This window comes from Carcharhinus amblyrhynchos, unplaced genomic scaffold, assembly GCF_965287045.1.
Source record: "Carcharhinus amblyrhynchos unplaced genomic scaffold, sCarAmb.v2.hapA scaffold_51, whole genome shotgun sequence".
In the NCBI taxonomy this organism is placed as follows: Eukaryota; Metazoa; Chordata; class Chondrichthyes; order Carcharhiniformes; family Carcharhinidae; genus Carcharhinus; species Carcharhinus amblyrhynchos.
The window spans coordinates 415,047-440,288 of NW_027649792.1; the positions used below are offsets into that span (position 1 = coordinate 415,047).

Consider the following 25,242-nt stretch of genomic DNA (forward strand, 5'->3'; position numbering starts at 1 on the left):
CCCAGTTAGGTGCAAACCTCATTGCAAAAGATTACAAATGGATTTCCTTTATCCCAGACATCCAGATAATCCTGACTATCGGCCCTCAATACGGTCTTTAAAGTTCCCTGCCGCTGTCCTGTGATGGTACACAGTCGAGTAAAATTGCTTTACTCCTGAACGATCAAGAACTTCCCTGAATAACCTTGAAGTAAAATTTGATCCTTGATCTGACTCTAAATCTGAGGGTAGTCCGCATCAAGTAAAATATTTAAGTAATTTCTCTACAACCTCTGACACGCTGATCATTCATTTGCATCTTTTCAGCTTCAGTTGTGGTTTCCTCTGTCAGCTCAACAAACCTCAGTGGATTCTTGTGTTTGACTGTGTCTGTCTTCCTCGTGCTTCCCTTAAGCGACCAACACTGCGAATTGATGGATCCAACTTTATTGCTGCCAAATCATCTGAGGCCATTTTATTTCTCTGTTACCCTCATGGCTTTCCAATTTAATCAGTGGGAAATTATTTTTAATCACCTTCAATCAGATCTTCATTGCCCTTACTGCCTGAGAATCTCTCTTTTCCCTAGTTTCTATCCCTCTCAGACTGAGATTGATAATTGGAAGCCAAACTTTGATTGATGAAATAGCTCAGAATCATTTGCCTTTTCTGCTGCTAATCTCACAGTTTGAAGCTTCAGCTCTCCCGCAGGAGTTCGCATTCCTGGGGAAGTGAATTTCTAAACTCCAGCAAGGTAACCATTTCACTAAGAGCTTCATATGTCTGGTCTATTTCAACTGTCAAATGTACCTTGTTTGATCCTTTCAACTTCTGTGCATGTTTGGCCAGGTTCCTTCCTCAGATTTCTAAACTGTTTTCTATCGGCATCTGATGCCATTTCATGTGCACTTATGATGGCATTTCCACCTCATCATAACCCCCATTTATCTCCTCTGATTGTATCACAACAACCCTCACTATCTCTCTGACTCACTTCTCAGAACATAGAGGCATAGAACATTACAGCGCAGTACAGGCCCTTCAGCCCTCAGTGTTGTGCCGAGCTATGTCCAATCCCAAGATCAAGCTATCCCACTCCCTATCATTCTGGAGCGCTCCATGTGCCTATCCAATAACTGCTTGAAAGTTCCTAAAGTGTCTGACTCCACTATCACAGCAGGCAGTCTATTCCACGCCCCAACCACTCTTTAGTAAAGAATCTACCTCGGACATCCCTCCTGTATCTCCCACCACGAACCTTATAGTTATTCTTTTGAATCAACAATAAGCACACAGAATGTGGCCATTTTATTTGTTTAGCTACTTTCTCAAATGAAATGGAAAAAGGCTTCTGCATCCTTCTCATCAGATCTTGACAATGCTTGATCAGATTTGATCAGATCCCCACAAGGATTATATATATGATGGGTTTGCCCTTCCTCACTGTCCTCATCGCTGATCCCAACTTTTACCTTGACCTCCACCACTATAGCAGACATTCACTTTTCAGTTCCAGTTTCCAAAGTTTAAATACTCTCTCTTCTTTCCCTTTCTCTTGCTGTTTGTTCATTCCCTGTCTTTTCTCCTTGCAGTTCAAACCTTTTCATTTGTAATTGAATTCCAGGCATTTAAAATGATCGCAAATGTGTTTCTGGCCAATTTAAATGCTCATGCATCACTGTAATTATCTCCGCACTCCTCACCCCTTCAGGTTACCTCAGCTGCAGTGTTTTTGCCAATTCCAATAGTTATGCTTTAACCACCTGTTGTAAACCATGCCCAGTGACTCGTTCTACATCAGGGAAATCCTTAGCCATTGAAGTAGCACATATTCCTACTAGAACATAGCATGTAGAACATGGTAAAATAGGGAAAATACTGCATTCTTCACTGTCTTCACTATTCACATTGGATACAACGATTAGGGTAAAATTCACTCTTCCCAAACTGTATGTCCCACTTTGAGTTCCCTCAGTGCAATTGGAGTATTCTTGATTTTACAATATACATTCCATGTGAGGCATTGAGCCCAAGGGTAAAACATTATACCCTCTCAAAGGATATTACAGAATTTCTATCCTCCATACAATTGGAGGTACATCCCAAATCCAAACCACTCACTGAGTACTACTGAGTTTCTTGATGTAATCTCGGCTGCCATAGAACATAGAACAGTACAGCATAGGAACAGGTCCTCTCGTCAGCGATGTTGGGACGAATGTGATGCCAAATTAAACAAATCCCTTCTGCCTCTCCTGGTCTCATATCCCTTTGGTCCTTGAATATTCATGTGCTTATGTCAAAACCCCTTAAACGCCCCTATCTTTTCAGCCTCCACAACCACCCCTGGCAGGACGTTCCAGACCCCTACCACTCTCTGTGTAAAAGATCTTAGTAAGAAGTCTCACAACACCAGATTAAAGTCCAACAAGTTTACTTGGTAGCACAAGCCCTAAGCTTTCGGAGCACTGCCCCTTCATCAGGTGAGTGGGAGTCCTGTTCACAAACTCAATTTACAAAATGAAGTTTGGAAGGCGAGTCTTTACAGGTAATCAAGTCTTAAAGGTACAGACAATGTGAGTGGAGAGAGGGTTAAGCACAGATAAAGAGATGTGTATTGTCTCCAGCCAGGGCAGTTACTGAGATTTTTTCAAGCCCGGACAAGTCGTGGGGGTTACAGATACTGTGACACGATCACACGAACCTGGTTGAGGCTGTCCTCATGTGTGCAGAACTATCAGTTTGTGCTGAGCGGTTCTGCATTGTCATGTGTGATGAAGGCTGCCTTGGAGAATGCTTACCCGAAGGTCAGAGGCCGAATGCCCATGACTGCTGAAGCGTTCCACAACAGGAAAAGGACACTTCTGCCTGGTGATCGTCGTGCGCTGTTCATTCATTCACCGCATCTGCAGCGTATCAGGTAGGCAACATTGGCCAAGTCGCAAGACTATGTACCGTGTACCTGATGGATGGTGTTCTCACGTGCGATGATGGCATCCGTGTTGATGATCTGTCATGTCTCACAGAAGTTGTTGTGGCAGGGTTGTGTGGTGTTGTGGTCACTGTTCTCCTGAAGGCTGGGTAGTTTGTTGCGGACAGTGGTCTGTTTGAGGTTGTGCGGTTGTTTAAAGGCAAGAAGTGGGGATGTGGGGATGGCCTTGGCGAGATGTTCGTCTTCATCGATGACATGTTGAAGGCTCCGGAGAAGATGTTGTAGCCTCTCCCCTCCGGGAAAGTACTGGACGACGAAGGGTACTCTGTCCACTTGTTGATGTCGTCATATAGTTGTTTCAGTGATTGTTCGCCATGAGTCCAAAGAAGGAAAATGATATCAATATATAGTGTATAGCACTGATTGAAGGTTCCTGTGCAGTGAAGAGGTTTTGTTCGAACCTGTGCATTAAGATGTTGGCATATTGAGGTGCGAATTTGGTCCCCATGGCTGTTCCGTATGTCTGGATGAAGAACTGGTTGTTGAAGATGAAGATGTTGTGGTCCAGGATGAAGCGGATGAGTTGTAAAATTGCATCTGGAGATGAGTAGTTTTCTGTGTTCGAGTTTTGAGGCAGTTGCAGCAATGCCATCATCGTGGGGGATGCTGGTCTACAGGACCGAGACACCCATTGTGACGAGGAGTGCTCCTTGTTCAACTGCTCCATGTGTGCTAGTTTCTGTTGGAAGTCTGTAGTATCATGACAAAAGCTGGGGGTTATTTGCACAATGGGTTTCAGGATGCCCGCAATGTAGCCAGAGAGGTTCTTACAAAGGGTCCCATTACCCGATATGATGAGAAGGCCGGGTGTGTTGGCCTTGTGTATCTTCGGTAGGCAGTAGAGATCTCCAACACGGGGAGTACGTGGGACGAGAGCAAGGAGGATGCTTTAAAGGTCCGGATCAAAGGTCTTGATCAGTCTGTTGATTTGACCTCCGACCTCCTAAGAAGACAAACATGGGACACGGCAGACAGGGTACTCTTCTTCGTCCATTACTTCCCCAGAGTGGAGAAGATACAACATCTGCTCCAGAGCCTTCAACATGTTATCAATGAACATCTCACCAAGGCCGTCCCCACACCCCTACTTCTTGCCTTCAAACAATAGCACAACTTCAAACAGACTATTGCCCACAGCAAACGACCGAGCCTTCAGAAGAACAGTGACCATGACACAACACAACCTGCCACATCAACCTTTACAAGACGTGCCAGATCATCTCACGTGAGAACACCATCCATCAGATACACAGTACATACTTTTGCAACTCGGCCAATGTTGTCTACCTGATATGCTGCAGGAAAGGATGTCCTGAGGCATGATACATTGGGGAGACCATGCACAAGCTACGACAACGAATGAGTGAACACCGCTCGACAATCACCAGGCAGGAATGTTCTCTTCCTGTTCGGAAACACTTCAGCAGTCACGGGCATTCCGCCTCTGATCTTGGGTAAACGTTCTCCAAGGCAGCCTTCACAACACACGACAATGCAGTCACTGAGCAGAAACTGATAGCCAAGTTCCGCACACGAGGACAGCCTCAATCGGGACCTTAGGTTCATTTCACATTATCTTGCCTTGTCTTGTAAAATCTCATGAACTGTCCTGGCTGGAGGCAATATACAACTCTTTAACCTGTGCTTAGTTCCCTTTCCACTCACATTGTCTGTACATTTAAGACTTGATTACCTGTAAAGACTCGCATTCCAACTATTACCTTGTAAATTGAGTTTGTGTCTGTATGTGCCCTGTTTGTGAACAGAACTCCCACTCACCTGATGAAGGGGCAGTGCTACAAATGCTTGTGGCTTGTGCTACCAAATAAACCTGTCGGACTTTAACCTGGTGTTGAGAGACTTCTTATTGTGATTACTCAGTCCAACGCCAGCATCTCCACATCGTAAAAGATCTTACATCTCAAGTCGCCTTTGAACATTTCCGCTCTCACTGGTTCTTTATGCACTGTTAGGATTCTGTGATGAGGCATTTTCATAGATCATAGAACCCTACAGTGCAGAAAGAGGCCCTTCAGCCCATCGAGTCTGCACCGAACACAATCCTAGGCATGCCATTCAGAGGGAAGGAAAGGACAGGGTGTAGAATTCAAAAGTATCTGTGCAGAGAGAAAAAAGCTGACATTTCAAGTCCAGATGATCCTCTGTCAAAGTTGATTGATTTCAGATTCCAGAATCCACAGTAATTTATTTTTATATGAGGGTTGGGAAGTGCAGAATGTAGCATTCTAGTCATAGCTACGATGGAGAGAAAGATCAATACAATATATGGTAGGGACATGTACCAACCAACTCAAGAACATCATGGATCCACGATCATAGAATCATAGAATCATAGAACACTACAGTGCAGAAAGAGGCTCTTCGGCCCATCGAGCCCACACCGAACACAATCCCACCCAGGCCCTACCCCCATATCCCTACATATTATACACACTAATCCCTCTAACCTTCGCATCCCAGGACACTAAGGGACCATTTCTGAGCATGGCCAATCAACCTAACCCGCACATCTTTGGATGATGTTCTTGAGTCATTTGGTACATAGCCCCAGACTTTTGTATCTTTTTCCCAATGGAAGCAGTTGGAAGAGAGAATGTCCGATGTAGTTGCGGTCCTTGATTATGCTGACTGTTTTTCCAAAACAGCGGGAACTATAGACAGAATCAATGGATGGGAGGTTGGATTGTGCGATGGACTGGGATGCATTCACCACCTTTTGCTGTGAATTGCAGTCTTGGACAGCGCAGGAGCCATACCAAGTTGTGATACAACCAGAAAGGATGATTTTTTATTTTGAATCTGTAAAAGTTGGCGAGAGTCATAGCGATCATGATAGATTTCCTTAATCTCCTGAGGAAGTTGAGGCATTGGTGAATTTCTTAAAAACAGTGTCGGTGTGGAGAGTTCAGGACAGGTTGTTGGTGATCTGGACACCTGGAAAATTGAGGGTCCCTTGTACCGTGTACAAACATACATCTTACAAGCTGGAATCGGCCATTCAGCCTCTCAAGCCTGCTGTGCTACTCAAAACGCTCAAGATCTGATTGTAAAGTCAATCCCACATTCTTACCAACACTGTATAATATTTAAACCCCCTTCTTAAAAACATTCAAACTCTGCTCCCAGAGCAGAGTAACCGACCAAGTAGATGAGGGCAGTGCAGCCGACGTTGGACTTTAGCGAGGCCTTTGAAAAGGAACCATGTGGTAAGTTGTTGCATAAGGTTAAATTTCACGGGATCCAGGGTGAGCTAGCTCATGGATACCAATTTGGCTTGATGACAGCGGGTGGTTGTAGTGGATTGTTTTCCAATCTGTTGGCCTGTAACGAATGGTGTGCCTCAAGGATCAATGTTGACAATTTCTTATTGATACGAATGATTAGGATGGGAAGTTAGGAGGCATCATTAGGAAGTTTGGGGATGACACCAAAATTGGTGGCATATGGATAGTGAAAGAGGCTATCTGGGATTGAAATGGGATATTGGTCTATTGGGCCAGTGCGCTGATGAATGACAGTCCCCAGGTATCAACCCCCAAGGGATTGTCATCCCCCCTAAGCCCTGGTAAGATGGACGTAAGCATGAGGAGTGAACTATGAGCTGTATTATATTGTAAATATGCTGTGGATTCTGCCCCATCTGTATGAAGTAAATGGAGAAACATGTAAAAGTGTTCATAAATGGTTTCAAATGCTGTTACTATACGGAGGTTGGGGATGGGAGTTGCTGTTACTTACTGGGAGAGTATTATATATGTTCGGACATTCCTTTAAGGGAATGGACCACGTGAGCTCAAGTGTGTGCTGAGCTGTTGGGATCCTCCCAGAATGGCCAATATTTGGAGTGTTGTGTGAACAGTTGGAATAAAGTGTTCTGTTCTCTGACACCTGACTGTGGAGTCGATGTTATGTCATTTTTTTTCATTTGCTAATTTTCTTCTTCAAGAAAATCTCTCTTGAAACCTCACAGATAATATTCCACCGTGAAAAATCTCAATCAGTTTTGAATGTGTAATGATGGGAAAGGATTTTTCATGAATTTGTGGGAATTGGGCCTCACTTACCTCCATCCCTATTCACCAGTTGAGAGTCAACCTCATTGCTGTGGCATTTATCTGCCCCAGCGCCTGTGACCCAGGTTCGATTCCCATCTTGGGTCACTGTCTGCGTGGAGTCTGCAAATTCTCCTCGTGTCTGCATAGATTTCCTCGGGGTGCTCCAGGTTCCTCCCACAGGCATGCTGGGTTAGGTGCATTGTCCATGCTAAATTCTCTCTTAGTGTACCCAAACAGGCGTGGGGGATTTTCATACTAACTTCATTGCTGTGTTAATGTTAGCCAAATGTGCCACTAATAAATTAACTTCAACATTATTTTTTCCCAATGTTTGTATTTGAGTTCCATGATAGCCAAGATCATGAAAACATTTGGAATTGGCCATACATTTCTAGCCACCATGAGGTCAATAACACTCAATTCCATACACCGATGCATCTCAGTCGTTCCTTCCTGGGATCATAACAGACTACAGCTTTTGATGAGTAAAGCTGTTGCTTCATTCTATCGAAAGCCAAGAATTGACTGGATGCCCTCCCCTAAGGCTGATCCTTTTTTTGAGTAGCTGGTGTAATGGAGCCAGGTTGGAGGCAAGGTTGGGTATAAACTTCCCATGGTGGCCGACCAACCCCTGAAATGATCTTAGCAGTTGGATGGACATGGATCACTCCCAACTTGCCCCACAGTCTGAAGAGACAAGTCACTTTGTGGTCTGCAATATTCAAGTTTGACTTCTTTGGGTTTCTTCGAGCTTGGAAAATCGGCTTAGAACTTGTGCAATGTTTTTCCGGTGTTTCTTTCATTTTTCTGTTACGAGCATGCCATCCAGATAAATAGCAACCTGAGGTGGACCTCATAGTTCTCCATCATTCGTTAGAAGTTTGAGCAGGCTGACATTTCCCCAAGTTGCTATTTAGTGCATTGGTGAAGGCCATCCTTAATATGACATGCTGAATATCTCTGGGAATCCTCACCCAGCTGTAAGTGTAAGTACACATGAACCAATCCCTAATTGGAAACAAGAATTTCCTGACAATGTTGTGTGTAAATCCTCGATCCAAGAGATTGGGTATTTATCCAACTGTGAGAAATAGATTACCATTTGTAGGATTAAAATTTCCCAGTACAAATTATTTTTTATTCATACTTGGGACATGGGTATCACTGGCTGGCCAGCATTTATTGCTCATCATTAGTTGCCCTTGAACAAAGTGGCTTGGGGGACAGGGGGCATGTGGTGGTTAAGAGTCAACCACATTTCCTTGGCCCTGGAGTCATATTTCGGCCAGACGATATCAGGATGACTGATTTCCTTCCCTGGGACATGAGTGAACCGGATGGGTTTCTCTGAAAATTGACAATGGTTTCATTGTCAACAGCGGATTCTGGATTCCAGATTTTCTTTATTCAAGTACCATCATCTGCCGTGATAACATTTGAACCCGGGTCTCCAAAGTTCATTTACTAATAAATAATATTAATATTATTAATTCATTTATTTATTAATCTCTGAGTTTCTGGATTAATAGTCTGGTGATAAATCCACCAGTCAATCGCATCTACACCCTGAGTCTACACATTCTGAGTCCCAGTAACCCAGACATTCCACATTCTTCACATCTGTAGGGCTCCTGGATTTGACAGAGTTAACTGCCCCAATCAACAAACTCATTTTAATAGGTCTATCACATGGACCTTGTAAAATTCATTAAATCATTTCCTTTCTTTCTCTGTCTTTCTCTGCATTTCTCTCTCTGTCTCCCACTCTATGTCTGTCTCAGTCTCTTTCTGTCTTTTCCTCTGACTCCCTTGATCTCCCCTTTTCCCCCCTCTCTCTCTCTCTCTCCTACCCCGTCTCAGTCTCAAGCTCCTTCTCCCACTCTGTCTCCATTTCCCTCTCCCTCTCTCTGTCACACTTTATTTCTTTATCTGAATGCCTCTATCCCTTTCTCTGCCCCATTCTATCTTTCGCTCTTGCTGTGACCACTGTGCTCGTTCTATCTCAATTTCTGCCATTCACACCCGCTCTGTATCTCTGCTTCTCTCTGCTTCTGACTCTATCTCTCTGTCTCCTTTTCCATTGTATTCTTCCTCTGCCTTTCCTTCAACAAAAAAATGGTGACAGGGACACGTTGGGCCAAAGAGCCTGTCTCCATGATATGAGCCTCAATGATGTTGAGATGCCGGTGTTGGACCGGGGTCGGCACAATAAGAAGTCTCACAAAACCAGGTTAAAATACAACAGATCCATTTGGAATCACAAGCTTTCTGAGCACTTCCCCTTCATCAGGTGAGTGGATGGGTCGGTTTCACCAATGTGCCCTTGATAGCCAAAGACCCAAAAACAAGATAATGGTTGGAATGCAACACTTTTAGCTAATCAAGCATATACAGTATCAACAATGCGAGTGAAGAGAGGGATAGCCACAGGATAAAGAGGTGTGAATTGTCACAAACCAGGGCAGTAAGGATTTTGCAAGCCCAGGCCCAATCATGGGAGTTACATGCAATGTGACATGAACTTAAGACCCTGGTTGAGGCTGTCCTCATGCTCGTGGAATTTTGCTATCAGTTTCTGCTTGGAAATTCTGCATTGTCGCATGTCTTGAAGTTCACCTTGGAAAATGCTTATCCAAACATCGGAGGCTGATGACCTTGACTGCCAAAAAGTTCCCCGACAAGAAGGGAACATCCTTACTTGGCGATTGTCGTAAGTGTTCTTTCATCAGGGTGCAATGAACTGAAGAATTCTAGTAAGTGGAGATTTCAGCACATTTTTCAGCTGCTGTCTGAAGTGAGTCTGTGTAATGGCATAGATGACAGTGTTTGTACAGCAACTCAGGAGCTGCAGCATGAAGCCCATTTCCATAACATTATAATCTAACCATACCAATACAAAGCCCATATATACATCCGAATCCATATTGAATAAAGCATTACTATTGACCACAAGAGGATGAAATTGGCTGAGATAACAAACAATAAAATGATGGATTTCCTTCGACTCTCCATCTCTGGGTCTCTGGCCTTTTCCCCATTGTTGTGAGCCCAGAGTCTCCTGCGGGCTCTGCTGCTCACCAAAATATGTCTAATGGTAAGAACGTTAAGCAGCAGGATTGCGACAAATGGGACACACGGGTTTAGGACATGGTGGAGGAACTCGATTGCCCCCCAGATTAGAGATTTCACGACACTCCATGAGGATTTACAAAACCAAGCGTCGTTCACCCCCTGATATCTATTCAATAACATAAAATACCAGAAAATGTTCTTTAAACAGCTCAGCACTGTCACCGTTCCCAGAACTACAGCTGCCGTTTTCTCACTACAATATTTACTTTTCAGCTTGGGGCAGCAAATGGCCACAAATCGATCAAAGGTGAAAGTGACGGTGAACCAGACAGAACAATCAGTGGCTGCGTAAAGCAGGACGGCGTGGATGTTACACACGGGGAGTGACAGCAGGAAATCAAACTGTTCCGGATAAACAATGGGAATGTGTCTCAATATCAGGTCGAGGATAACGACCAGCAGATCCCCCACTGACATGGCCACCAGGTAACGAGTGACACATTTGGACAGACCACAGTTTCTGCTTGTCAGTGTCACAATTGTGATTATGTTCACTGTCAGGAAGGGAAATAAAGAATAAAATTAGACATGATTCAGGGGAAGAAGTTACCATTTAGACTGAGGTTGGGTTAAAATAAAAAAAAATGTACACATGCACAGAATCATTTAAATCTTTTTTTTAATCCAGTGCATCTTTTGGAATGTGAGAGGGAAAAAGGAGAATCCGGCAGAAACCCACACAGACATGGGGAGCAGGTCCAAACTCTGCACAGATAGTGGCCCAATCTGGAACTGAACCCAGGTTCCTGACACTGTGAGTCAGCAGTCCTTAACCACTGTCCCACCATGGTGGTCACACAATGGTATACATTTGGGAGAACTTTCCGGGGAGTCCTCAACATTGACACTCCCTCAGCTGCAGGTAAATAGATATAGAACATAGAACACTACAGCACAAACAGGCCCTTCAGCCCACTAGTTGTGCCGATCACTTGTATACCTACTAAGCCATAGACCTATCTATAACCCCCAATCCCATTAGGTCCCATATCCTCATCCAGAAGTCTTTTAAAAGGCCCCAGTGAGTTCGCCTCCACCACCACCAACGGCAGCCGATTCCACTCACTCACCACCCTCTGAGTGAAAAACTTACCCCTAACATCTCCTCTGTACTTGCTTCCCTGCACCTTAAATCTGTGTCCTCTTGTAGTGACCATTTCAGCCCTGGGAAATAGCCTCCGAGAATCCACCCTATCATGTCATATGGGAGATTTGGAGATAAGGAGAATGAGGAGGTTAACATGACAGAAAATCTGGAGTGGAGTCCGATAGATTGCAATCTGTCATCTCTCAGACAGCTTAACCCCTACAGCAGAGCTGGTATCAAACAGTGCTGGTTTCACCCTTTCCTCTGGGCAATACTAATAATGGACAGAGAGAGATCCGGATACCTCAACAGATCAGAATCTCATTGATACACAGAGCTGTACCCAGAAGAGGAGACTACAGCATTGTGGCCACCATTCGCCTAACACTGGGAGAAACTTTAATCTCACACTAGAATGGCACAGAACGCAACTACAAGGGATTGCTTTCAAACCTCCAGGGTTCAGTGAACAGTGCCCAGTGCATTTGCTGCTGTCCCACCTTGGTCTACTGGAACAGTGAAGCTCAGTGAGTGCTCTCTCGGCAGGAAAGTTTCTCATCTATGTACCAGGTAAGAAAATACTCAAATAAAGGGCAGACATGGTAGCACAGTGGTTAGCACTGCTGCTTCACAGCTCCAGGGTCCTGGGTTCGATTCCCGGCTTGGGTCACTGTCTATGTGGAGTTTGCACATTCTCCTCATATCAGCATGGATTTCCCCCAGGTGCTCCGGTTTCCTCCCACAGTCCAAAGATGTGCGGGTTAGGTTGATTGGCCGTGCTAAATTGTCCCTTAGTGTCCTGGGATGCTTAGGTTAGAGGGATTAGCGGATAAAATGTGTGGGGATGTGCGGTTGGGGTCTGGGTGGGATTGTGGTCGGTGCAGACTCGATGGGCCGAAGGGCCTCTTTCTGCACTGTAGGGTTCTATGATTCTGTGATAAAGGCCAGTACCAAAGAAAAGTCAAGTGACCTGTCCTAATGACTATCGTCTGGTGACACTGATATCCAATACTATGAAATGCATCAAAAGGATAGTTATGCCTTGAATCAATTCTGGCCTCCCAGATTGCCTGGAACTGCTCCAGTTCGTCCACCTCCACAACAGGTCCACAGACGCCATCTCCCTGGCCCTGCAGTCAACCCTAGAACACAGACTCATGTTATGGATTACAGCTCGGGAGAGGAGCCAGCTTAATTAAGGACATAAACTCTTCCACATTGCTCTAGCAGAAAAAAAGATAAAAAAACACATAAAACAACAGACTCATCGAATCATGGAAATGCAACAGTGCAGAAGGAGGCCATTCAGCCCATTGAGTCTGCACCGACAACAATCCAAGCCAGGTCCTATCCCCGAAGTCCCACACATGTACCCTGCTAATACCTCTAACCTACATACCCTGGGACCCTATTGGGCAATTTAACATGGCCAATCAACCTAACCTGCACATTGCTGGACTGCGCGTGGAAACCGGAGCATCCCACGCAGACACAGAAAATGTGCAAATTCCATACAGGCAGTGATCCAAGCTGGGAATTAAACTCAGGTCCCTATGAGACAACAATGCTAATCATTGTGTCATTGTGCTGCCGACTCAAGAACAGCTTCTTCTCTGTTGCCATCAGATATTTGAATGGACTTACATCGCATTAAGATCATCTATTTCTATGCACTAGCTGTGACTGCAACATGACTTTGCACTCTCTCCTTCTCTATGTTCAATATTCTTTTTTTTGTATGGCACTCATGTAATACTTTTCACTGTATACTGTCTGTGTGGATTTTGCACATTCTCCTCATGTCAGCATGGGTTTCCTCCGGGTGCTCCGGTTTCCCTCCAAACATGTGCGGGTTAGGTTGATTGGCCGTGCTAAAATTGTCCCTTAGTGTCCTGGGATGCTTAGGTTAGAGGGATTAGTGGGTAAAATGTGTGGGGATGTGGGGGTGTATGTGAAAGAAATAAATCAAATCAAATCAAATCAGTCTTCCACATCTCAAGCTGGAACATCAGCACAATGTGCCCTGGCTTTACCAATTAATTTATGCATGTTGGTAATGTGCACAGGATTGCTGTGATCGGGAATGAATTTACACGCTTAATGTGGATTTTGGGGAGCCGTGAGAAACTGGACTCGCTCAATGTGGGTCCTCTCCAGAGAAACGCAATACGTCCTTGTAATAGGAGAAATCTCAACAGGCAACATAAGAACATGAGAACCAGGAGCAGGAGTAGGCCATTGACTCCTCAAGCCTGCTCCACCATTCAATAAGATCATGGCTGATCTCTTTGTGGACTCCGCTCACCATAACCTTAATCCCCTTACTCTTCAAAAATGTATCTATCCTTGTCTTTAAAACATTCAATGAGGTAGCCTCAACTGCTTCACTGGGCAGTAAGTTCCACAGATTCTTTGTGTGAAGACATTCCTCCTCAACTCAATCCTAAATCTGCTCCCCTTATTTTGAGGCCATTCTCCTGAGTTCTGGTTTCACCTGTCAGTGGAAACAACTTCCCTGCTTCTATCTTATCTATTCCCTTCATAATCTTACATGTTTCTATAATCTCTGCTCTTTCTTCTGAATTCCAATAATATTTCTCCAGTCGACTCAGATTCTCCCCATATGCCAACCCCCTCAACTTCGGAATCAACCTAGTGAACCTCCTCCTTCAGTGCCAGCATATCCTTTCTCAAGAAAGGAGATCAAAACTGTATACAATATTCCAGGCGTGACCCCACCAGCACCTTATACAGCTGCAACATAACCTCGCTGTTTTTAAACTCCATATGTGAGAATGGAGTGGGTTTCAATGTTAAAAAGAATTCACTAGTGATGGTGGAATCCCAGATATTGAACTGGCTCCCTGATGCTGTGAGGTAGCAGTGCTAACCATTGTGCCATGCTACCATTTATACAAGGTGCCCTGAAGATATCCAAGATCACGCCCAGGACACCGGCATCACCATATCCTTGGTTGGGAAATGATTGGAAAAAAATCTGAGGGACAGAATTAATCTCCACTTCGAGATATAAGGATTGACGAACAATAGTCAGCATGGCTTTGTCAGGGGGAGATCATGTCTAACAATTTGCTTGAATGGATTGAGGAGATGACTGAATGAGTAGATGAGAGAAGTGTGATCGATGGACATGGACTTCAGAAAAGCTTTTGAAAAATTCCGCAGCGCCTCCCATTGTGCCAAGGAAAAGGACAGGCTGGTCAGGTGGGCAAATGGAATTTAAACCTGAAAAATGTGAGATGATGTTTTTGGGAGGATTAACAGGGCAAGGAATTGGACAATGAACGGTAGAGTGTGAGGAAGTGCGGAGAACCAGAATGAATGTGGGGTGCACATACCTGAATCCCTGAAGGCAGCAAGACAGATAGATGAGCTAGTTAAGATGACATGTAGCATACTTGTCTTCAGCAGCCACAGTATGGAATATAAGAGCTGGGAGGTTATGATGAAAGTGTATAAAATGCTGGTTAGACCAGAGCAAGAGTACTGTGTGCTGCTCTGGTCATCACACTACAGGAAGGATGTAATTGCACTGGAGACGGTGGAGAGGACATTCACCAGGATGCTGCCTGGTCTGGAGAGTTTCAGCTATGCAGAGAGGCTGGTGAGTCTGGGTTCTTTTATATCTCAGAGCAAAGAAGGCTGGAGGGGGAGTGGCCTGACTGTGGGACTGCTTCCCAGTGGGGGTGTAGTGCCTGATCGTGGGAGTGCTTGAGTGATATGTACAAAATCAGGTGGACAGAAATAGGAAGAAACTTATTCACTTTCCTCGAGGTGTCACTAACCAGAGGAGTGTGGATTCAAGTTAAAGGGCAGATTTCTGTGTGGATTGGAGGAAAAATGTTTCCATCCACAGGGTGCTGGTATCTGCAGCTCACGGATTGAAAGGGTGATAGAAGCGGGAACAACCACAAGAGGCATTTAGACCAACAATTCAAACACCATAGCACTCAAGGGTGTGGATCGAGTGCTGGAAAATGGGGATCGGTTGGATAGGTGTTTGATGACCAGTGCAGAAATAAGGGGCTGAAGGGCCTCATTTTGCGCTGTTAAAACTCGATGACTGTTGGACAACCCTCTAAGCAGTGGCCCCATCAGTTGGAGCTCTCACAGATCTTGGTGGGATACCGAACACACACCAAATCTACATGGTTGCACATGCGTAATTTGCAGCCAGCAGTGAGCTGCCTGGTCTGAGAGAGACATGTGTCAGCCCTCTGCTGCTGCAGCCAATTTCAACACAGTAGCTACCCCCAGATAATCCGAGGCCCATAGCTCTACGTGAGCAGCCCCCGAACAAATCTAACACCCATCCTGCCACCACCACTCGGACCAATCATCCCTCTGCCCCCACACCAATTGCATGCAAAGAGGCAGCAGTTCCCTCCCCCCCATCCCCCCTCAGCCAAAGATCACATGCAGAGTGGACATCCTACCCCCAAAAGCTCTGTGCCGCGTGGCCACAAAGACTGACCTACCTCACCAACCGCGTGCAGTGTGTCAGCAGGACCCACTACACCCCAAGAATCACGTGCTCAGTGGCAAAAGGGCTACGGTCCCTACATCACCAATCGCATGCACAGTGGGATTGGGCCACCCTCCCTACTGGATCGTCCCGCCCCCCACCGCCCCCAAAGGTCCAACCGCCTTCAGGCCCCGCCCCTCCCTCTGGTTCCACCCCTGCCAGCCATGGCCCCACTATCTTTCGGTCCCGTCCTTGTAGACCTCACCATCTTAGGCCCCGCCCTCTTGGTGGGTAGTGCCAGATGGGCACTGTGCAAGGGGCACCTACCTTTGCCCTCGACGCTGTCCTGAATGGCGTTTGGTTCTACCAACGAGATCATCACCACTTGTGCTTTTACATGTGGGCCAGCTGTTTTCCTCACCAGACGCACCCTCTCCTGGTGAGGCTGCAAAGGCAAGTGTGCCGCACACTTGCATCCCGGGCTTGCTAATTTTATTTAAGTTTGTTTCAAAAAAAAATTCAATAATTTATTCAGCCTCTTGCCAGAAATGGGTGGGAGACGGAATCCGCCGCAGATCCATTGCCGGTGAGGTCGCAAGAAGCTAGAAATTCGGTGTGGACCTGAGTTCTCGGCTGCTACAAAGTTTTACTTGCTCACTCCACCATTAATGGGCAGGGAGTAGTTGGAAACCACCCCTCCTCCCCAATCCTGTGTGTGTGTGTGTGTGTGTGTGTGTGTGTCTATATTGCCTGTACCAATGTGCATGTGTGTGTGTGTGTGTCTATATTGTCTGTACCAATGTGCGTGTGTGTGTGTGTGTGTGTATGTGTGAGCAAGAGAGTATTGTATGAATGTTCCTTAGTGCCCGTTGCTCTGGATGTTACAGCAATTTTGGTTATTCTTGAATTTGTGTGTGAGTGGGAGTAAGTGCTTAAATCTGATTGCTTCCATCAGCACGTGTGTGTATTTATATATCTGCTCTTGGGTGTGTCTGTGTGTTTGTGTTCCTCTGACTGTAAGAGAGTTTGTGGTGGCACAGTGGTTAGCACTGCTGCCTCACAGTGCCATGAGACTCGGGTTTGGTTGCCAGCTTGGCCACTATCTGTGCGGATAAAGCATATGTTCCCTGTGTCTGCATTGGTTTCCTCTGGGATCTTCAGTTTCCTCCCAAACTCTGAAAACTGTTCTGGATTGTGCATTGGCCATGCTAATTTTCCCTTCAGTGCACCGGTACAGATGCTGGAGTGTGGGGACTGGGGGAATTTCACAATAACTTCACCACAAGGTTAATGTAAACCTGCTCGTGTCACTGCTGAATATACATTAAACTTTACAAAACATGTGGTTTCTCTGTGAGTTCATGCTTTGCACATATCATCATTAAAATGGAGTCTACAACATTGTAACTGGGTGGATGATTAGCAGTGAACTGCTGTTACATACAGAGGCTAAAACAGATTCTGCCTCAACCTTTTGTTCACAATGGAATCATGTTGTGTGTCACATGTCTGTGGAAAGTCACAACACACAGAAGACATCCCAGCCCATGGGTCCTGAGACAATTGTCAGTGGCTGAAAGAAATGATAACTGGATACAGAGATTCAACAAAAACAGCAAGAGCAGCAAACCGAGTACAGTAAATGATGAGAATATCAAAACAGCCTTTCTGGAATTAGGAACTGGACATAGAGAGCGGGACTTTACAGCCTCACTCTTCCCGAAGCTGCAAAATCCCAACCGACGTCAACAGAACACCCCATGTTCCGCCCCTCGCCTGCTCCGATCCCCGTGGTGACCGGGTCGATACAATTCAAGCCAAGGACTTACCCGGAGCACCAACAATCGCCAGAAGGGGATAGTAAATGCATTGAATTGCATACAGTAGATACTGAATCCAAATAGCCAAACTTAACTTCCAATCATCTGCAGTCAACAGAGAAATCCAAGTGAATAAACTCCTGTCCTTGGTTGGAACATTCCAATCCATTGTCCTCACATTCTGATCCATTGTTGTAACATTCCAGTCGAGTGTTTCCACATTCTGATCCATTGTTGGAAGATTCCAATCCATTGTTCCCATATTCTCTTCCACTATTGGAAGGCTCCAATCCATTCCTCCCAGATTCTGATCTCCTCGCCCTCCCTCTGTTTCTCTACAGCCGCTGATCTCTGTTTGTGTCGGAGTTGCCGCTCCCTGCTGGCTCAGTGGGACAACGCATTGAACGGAATCCCTTATTAATAGGGGAGGGAAAACCGCCAGGCACACTAATCCAATCCAGGGAGACTCACTTTAATTACAGTCACTAAACAAACAGCTTCACTTAACCCCTTTCAAACCAACAGTTTTTAACACCCAAAGTAGAAACTTTGCAGCCTAGGTGGGGTGTTGAGGGTCAGGGAGGAATGGAAAGTTGGAAATAATGGAGGGTCAGACTGTAAATCTTCCAATATTCATTCGATATAACAGGGGTCCCTCTGCTGCCATTCATTTCCAGAGGACTAGAATAGAAAAGCAGGGGTGTACTACTGAGGTTTTATACGACACTGGTCAGACCACATTTAGGTTATTATGAGTCATTTTGGACTTCACATCTAAGGAAGGATGTGCTGGCCTTCGGCTGATCCAGAGGAGGTTCTCGAGAATGATCTGGGGAATGAAAGACTTAACGCTTGAGGAGCGTCTGAGGACTCTGGGTCTGTACTCAATGGAGATTAGAAGGGCGAGGAGGGGGAGCTCATTGAAACAGGCAGAATAATTAAAGGCCTGAATAGAGTGGACATGAGAAAGATGTTTCCATTACTACGAGAGATGAGGGCCAAGGGAACATCCTCAGAGGAAATTGACAGCCCTTTAGAACTGTGATGTGGAGATGCCAGCATTGGACTGTGGTGGACATGGTAGGACATCTCACAACGCCAATTGCCCTGATGAAGAAGCATTGTTCTAAAAGCACGAGATTCCAAATGAACGTCTTGGACCTTAACCTGGTGGCATGAGACTTCCTATTTCAAAACTGTGATGAGGAACTCAATGGGCTGAATAGCATCATTCTGCTCCTGTAGCTTATTGTCATCATGGTTGTTAGTTCTGGATGATGTTAACATTACTCAGGTCTGATATAGACTGCTAAACCCAGGCTGTTGTCGATCTTGTGTACAGCTTATGTATGAAATAACATTTGTAAATCAAAATCACATAAATCAATCTCTCAGTGCAGATCAATCCGAGCAAGAGAATTCAGATAGATCCATCTCTCAGTGTTATGTACTGCACAGTCTGAACAAGAGGCTTCAGATAGAACTAACTCTTAGTGTTATGCACAGTACAATCTGAGGCTTCGGATAGATCTATCTCTCAGTGTTATTTTTAGAACAATCTGAGCATGAGGCTTTACACAAATCATTCTTTCAGTGTTATGCGCAGAACAATTTTATCAAGAGGCTTCACGTGCAGCTTTCTCAGCATTTTCGACTGAGAGGTTGTTGGGAGGCAAGAGTGAGTTGGGGAGACAGTGGGAGAAAGTCACCGGGACACCTAAACAGAGTCAGCAGCACCTTAGGAGAGTGTGAGATGGGGGCACTGGGCCACTGGGAAACTGGGACTGGCAGTCAGCCCCTTGAGGAGAGTGTGAAAGGGGGGCACTGAGACACCGGGACAGAGAAGGCAGCACCTTGAGGAGACGTGAGAGGGGGACAGTGGGATAGAGAAGCAGCACCCTGGGGAGAGTGTGAGAGGGGGACACTGGGACACCGGGACAGAGAGGCAGCACCTTGGGGAGAGTGTGAGAGGGGGACACATGTGACCAATGGCCACCTGAAGATCAGAGCCAGAGGCTCTGCAATCGCCTCTCTTGCCTCCCAGAGAATTCTAGGGTAAATCCCGTCCGGCCCAGGGGACTTATCTATTTTCAAGCCCTCAAGAATATCTAGCACATCCTCCTTATCAACTGCAATACTATCCCGTTTACAACCCTGTAACCCAGTGTTCTCCACAGCTACATTTATGTCTTCTTATTATTGCTAACAAAGTGGAAAACCTCACATTTATCCACATTAAACGGCAACTGCCATGCATATGCCCACACACACAGCCTGTTATATTGAAACATGCCTGCATGGTTCTCACAGCTTACCCTCCCACCTGACTTTGCATCATCTGTGAATTTGGACACAATACATTTAATTCCCTATGCCAAAACATTCATATATAATGTGAACAGTTTGGGTTCTAGCACAGATCCCTGCAGTACCACACTGTCTACCAGTCAGACAAAGACTCATTTCTACCAACACGTTGTTTCCTCTCTGTTAGCCAGCTCTCTATCCAAATCAAGGCATTGTCTGCAACGCATACTCAACATCGCAGTCTGTTACATCAGACCTTACTGAAAGACTCCTGAATGTCTAAATAAAGCACTGGTTCTCCTCACTGAACTCTACTAGTCACATCCTCCAAGAATTCCAATAGATTCTTCAAACAAGATTTCACCTCTGTATATCCATGCTGACTTTGTCTGACTTTACCGCTGCCTACCAAGTGCTGAGTTATGATATCCTTGAAAACAGGCTCTAGCAACTTCACCAATACTGATGTTATGTTCACAGGGAACAGTATATCATATTACTGAACGTATCTCTGCAAAATCGTGACATGTAGATCAGTCACTGAGTAACAGCATAGAGCAGCTGACACATAGATTTTGACAACTACACTTCCCATGAATCCCAATAACTCCAGGTGGTATATTTTCTTCACCATTTGAAATTCCAGATACATTTTCAGCGTGAAGTAATGTGCTCCTTCACTCTGCAGGTACTCTCTGTTTTATCTGCATGGTGATACATTCCCAAAGACTTTCACATCTACCCTGTGGAATCCCCTCTGGGGTACTGCCTTTGCAAAATCGCTCATCTTTGAGTTTCTTCAAATCAGCAAACTCGTGGCAACTTTGATTGAGGTTGTGGAACATATTTATTACTGAGATTGAGTTGCTGTCTTTCAAAGAATGGATAATGCTGATTACATTTATTAATTTGTAATATTAGAGGCTGTGTTACACACCAAAGTTACTGACATCTAAAACACAATTCTCAAAATCCCACGGCTCAGTGTTGAGTTTCACCTGTCTGTGACCTTCCAATCATCCAATTCCAAATGTTAGAGGGTCTCTCCGGGCTGTTCCACTCTATCCCGGGATGTAGTTACCATCCTTAACTCTGGAAATCCACAGAATCCATCCAAGTCCGATAATTGTGACTCCAATTTCAGATTTAATCTGTTAAGGATTCAGAAACGTGCACCACAACAACTGAATCTATCCCCTCCAGCTCCATTTTTCCCAGCAACCCAGAGAAGATGTCCTGAACCGGGGCACCAGTCAGGCAACACAGCCTTGGGGACTCTCCATGCTGGCCACAGGGGAAAGTGTCTATTCCTCCTGTCAAACTATCCCCATTTACAACAACATTTCCCTTTCCTCCTCCCTCTTGAATGGCTCCCTGAACCACAGTGCTATGGTTAAGTTGCTCATCCTCCTTGCAGCCCTCATCCACGTCCGCAAAGGTCACACATCCATTTCTTTCATCATTTGAAGGACATTGGTGTCCCTGGCTGGCCAGCATTTATTGCATGTCCCTAGTTGCCCTTTGAGGGCATTGAGAGTCAACACCATTGATGTGGCTCTGGTGTCACATGTAGGCCAGACCAGATAAGGTCGGCAGGTCTCATTCCTTAAAAGGACATTAGTGATCCAAACAGTTTTCTGGATTAATAGTCGAGTGACAATACCATTCGTTCATCATCTACACTGAGACAAGCCCAAGGGTCCTTCAACACAACGTCCTGGGTTCGTCACCAAGACTTGCTTGGAGTCACACTCTCTGTCCCTGATCACTCACCAAATGTGATGTAGTTATTCTTTGGGATGTGAGCACCGCCTGAAACACAGTGTCTCGCTAACTCTCTGCTCCCTAGTGTGCCACAGCGTTCAAAGCTCAGACTCCACCTCATCAAATCTGAATTGGTCTTCCTCGAGCAACCAACATTTCCTACAGATGTGTACACAAGCAAACACAAATGGGACCGCGAGCTCCCACATCATGCAAGTACAGCACATTACCTGGACCTGCCTCTGTATTTTATCTACTTTTTATATGTTTTTAATCTTGTTGTAATTTTCTACTTTAAGCTATGTTCTCAATAAACGTCACAGAAAGTATCCCACCAGCAAAAATCAAAATCTGCTTGAATCTGTAAGGATGGGAAAAGGACATTTCTTTCATTCATTTTTGGGAAACAGAGTTCTCAGGATAGCCAGCATTTATTGCCCATCCCGAGTTGATGTTGGAGAGCGGTTGGGAGTTAAACACATTGCTGTGACTGTGGAGCCACATGTAGGCCAGACCAGGCAAGGACGGCAGATTTCCTTCCCTAAATGATATGAGTGAACCAGGTGAGTTTTCGCAACAATCAGCAATAATTTTATGTTCATCAGCAGATTTTTCATTCCAGATATTTTTTATTGAGTATGAATTCCACCAGCTACCATGTTGACATTCAAGCCTAGGTTCCCAATGCATTAAAAATATCGGGATCTTTCCTGATGCTATGACATCAGCAGGGAGCTGCTCAGAAAATTCCCTCAGTGTTCCTTCCGAGGACTGACTCACCAATCAGCTGCTTCCATTGGTCCCACAACATTTTCTGAACATTTAATGTCTGGCCGACACCTGCTCACACTGGACCTGATGGTAAGGCAGTATGCGACACAAGACAGAGCAATACATCTCCAGCCACTTCCCTAAACTCCCATACTTACCCCAACTCTCAGAGTTTCACTCTTTGTAGCTTGCACTCTGTGGGCAGATTTAACAGGCCCAGTTTGGAAGTTTATATTCCTGCATGAACCTGTTTGAAGCCATTGAACCCCTTCCCATCTAGGTCTGAGTAACCGCCGAGGGCTGACTACCTTGGAAACCTTTTCTGAAGTTTCAATTCTCCATTCGGTTCCTCCTGCTCAGAACTCCCACTCACTTGACGAATGGACAGCCTGTTCCAAAAGCTTGTGGTGTTTGCTACAAATAAACTTGTTGGACTATAAGCTGGCGTTGTGAGACTTCTTTCTTCTTTGATTAACTCATCCAGTTCCGGGACCCTTTCTGAATCTGCACCTCCCATTAGCAGGAACGTTGACTCCATGAACGGACTGGCACTTTCCACGTACAGCCGCGTCTGTGGCCGTCCTGGCTATTTGCAAGTGCAAAGAGTAGTGACTGGTTATCGTTCCCCTTGTTGATATCACCAATACTGACCCACCTCTGCAAATATCTGTATCCATACCTGGCCACCAGACACGGCAACTGAGAGGATTTTAAGTTTGTCACTCCTGGGTGGCCATGGTAAGTTTCAGCCAGGATGGGATAGTGAACCTGGCTCAGGACGACACTCTTGAAATCCATGGCAGTGTGCCACCTTCCGCAGTTAGCTGCTCTCTGCCACTACAATATGTGTACAATTCAGTCTGGAACGGCCGTTTGGACACCCACATCAGCACTAGCTGCTTCCAATTATTGAGGACTGGGCAATTTTGCATCCACAGCCAAATATAATTGGCAGCCATTCAGAGAATTTCAAAAAAAGGGTCACGGTTACCATCTCTTCCATCGGGGGTACAACTGTCTGTTAATCGTAGTCAACTCAAGGCATCTGCCTGAATGTTTCGGCCTCCTGGAGGGTGTTCCAACTGATACTAGTTGGCAGACACTCATAAAACCCACAGCTGGATTTGGGCCAATGTTATGGGCTGCACCATCACGCAGGTACTTCTGGAATTTCCTTGTCCAAACTATCACCATAGATAAGGCGTCACAGTGGTTAGCACGGCTGCCTCACAACGCCAGAGACCTGGGTTCAATTCCTGGCTTGGGTCATTGTCTTTGCGGAGTCTGCACATTCTCGCTGTATCAGCATGGGTTTCCTCTGGTTGCTGCAGTTTCCTCCCACAGTCTGGGAGACTTGCTTGTTTAGGTGCATTGCCCATGCTCAGTTCTCCCTCAGTTTACCCAAAAAAGCATCAGAGTGTGATGACTAGACAATGTTTACAGTAATTTAATTGCAGTGTTAGTGTAAACCTACATTTGACACTTCATAAATGTTAAACTCCTTCTGAGTGTGAGCTGTTGAATATTGCTGGGAATCCTCAGCTAGCTGTTAATTTAGGTGCAGGTCAATAAGTTCACAATTGGAAACAAGAATCCTACTGCCAGCTTTGAATTGTCGTCCTCAATCTGTGGGATTGGGTATTTATCCAGCTGCGAGAAACAGTTTACAGCTTATTTAAAATTTCCCAGTCAAAGTATTGTTTATTCATTCTTGAGACTTGGGTGTTCTGGCCAGCCAGCATTTATTGCCCATCCCCAGTTGCCCTTGCTGAGAGGGCAATGAAGTGTCCTGATCATGTAAGGGCGACAGATTTCCTTCCCTGGGACATTGGTGAACCAGTTTTTTTTTTCCCAAAAATCGACAATAGTTTTCTGGTCACCAGCAGATTCTGAATTCCAGATATAATTATTTTAATCCCACCATCTGCCATGATGAGATTGGAACCCGTGTGCCCAAAACATTAGCTGAGTTTCTGTATTAATAGTCTAGTGATAAAACCATCAGTCCATCATACCCACATCCTGAGTATACAGACCCTGATTTCCAGTAACCTAGATACACCATTCGTCTGCAGACCTCCCGGATTGGATAGCATTAATTGGCTCAGTCAGGGAATTCATATTCCAATATGTCCAACTGATGGTTATCATAAAAGTCATTAAATAAATCTCTCTGTCGCTTTCTGTCTTCCTGTGCATCTCTCTGTCTCTGTCTCTCTATATATGTTGTTCTGTGCCTCTTATTGTCTCTCTGCTTCTCCCTCTTTCTCTCCCTCTATACCCTCTTCTTCTGTCTCTCCTGCTCCCTTTTAATCTCACTCTCCTTGTCCCGCTCTGTCTCCATGTCGCTCTCCCTCTCTGTCTCTGTCCCACTTTTCTGATCTCTCTCTCTCTCTATGCCTTGCTCTGCCTTTTGCTCTTGTTGTGTCCATTGTATGTGTTCAGTCTCATTCTTTTCCATTTGTTCCCGTGCTCTCTCTCTGTCTGTTTCTCTCTTCCTCTGACTATTTATCTCTGCCCTCCTTTCTGTCTCCCGTTCCCTCTTACTTGCCCTTTTAAAGAAAGAAAGAACAAAGAACAAAATCAGCCCGGGAAACAGGCCCTTCGGCCCAACAAGCCCGCACCGCCATCTCAACACCACCAGTCCCCCTCTCTACCCACGACCCCTATCTAACGTTTTATGGCCATCCAGATTGAGGGAAACTGATTTAGGGACAATTTATTCCTGCCAATCAGCCTAACAGCACATCTATGGGGTGTGGGAGGAAACCAGAGCACCCCGAGCAAACCCACGCAAGCACGGGGAGAATGCGCAAACTCCCACAGAC

The 25,242-nt window shown here is 45.3% G+C and overlaps 1 protein-coding gene across 1 annotated transcript in view; it reads right to left on the reverse strand.

The window, feature by feature from the left end:
* LOC145337491 (putative G-protein coupled receptor 139) overlaps positions 1-25,242 on the reverse strand; it is a 53,546-nt gene that overhangs the window by 15,469 nt on the left and 12,835 nt on the right. Inside the window, exon 3 of the mRNA XM_080182280.1 lies at positions 24,014-24,064. Within this exon, the coding sequence (XP_080038406.1) occupies positions 24,014-24,064 (51 nt within the window). The remainder of the gene's footprint in view (positions 1-24,013; positions 24,065-25,242) is intronic.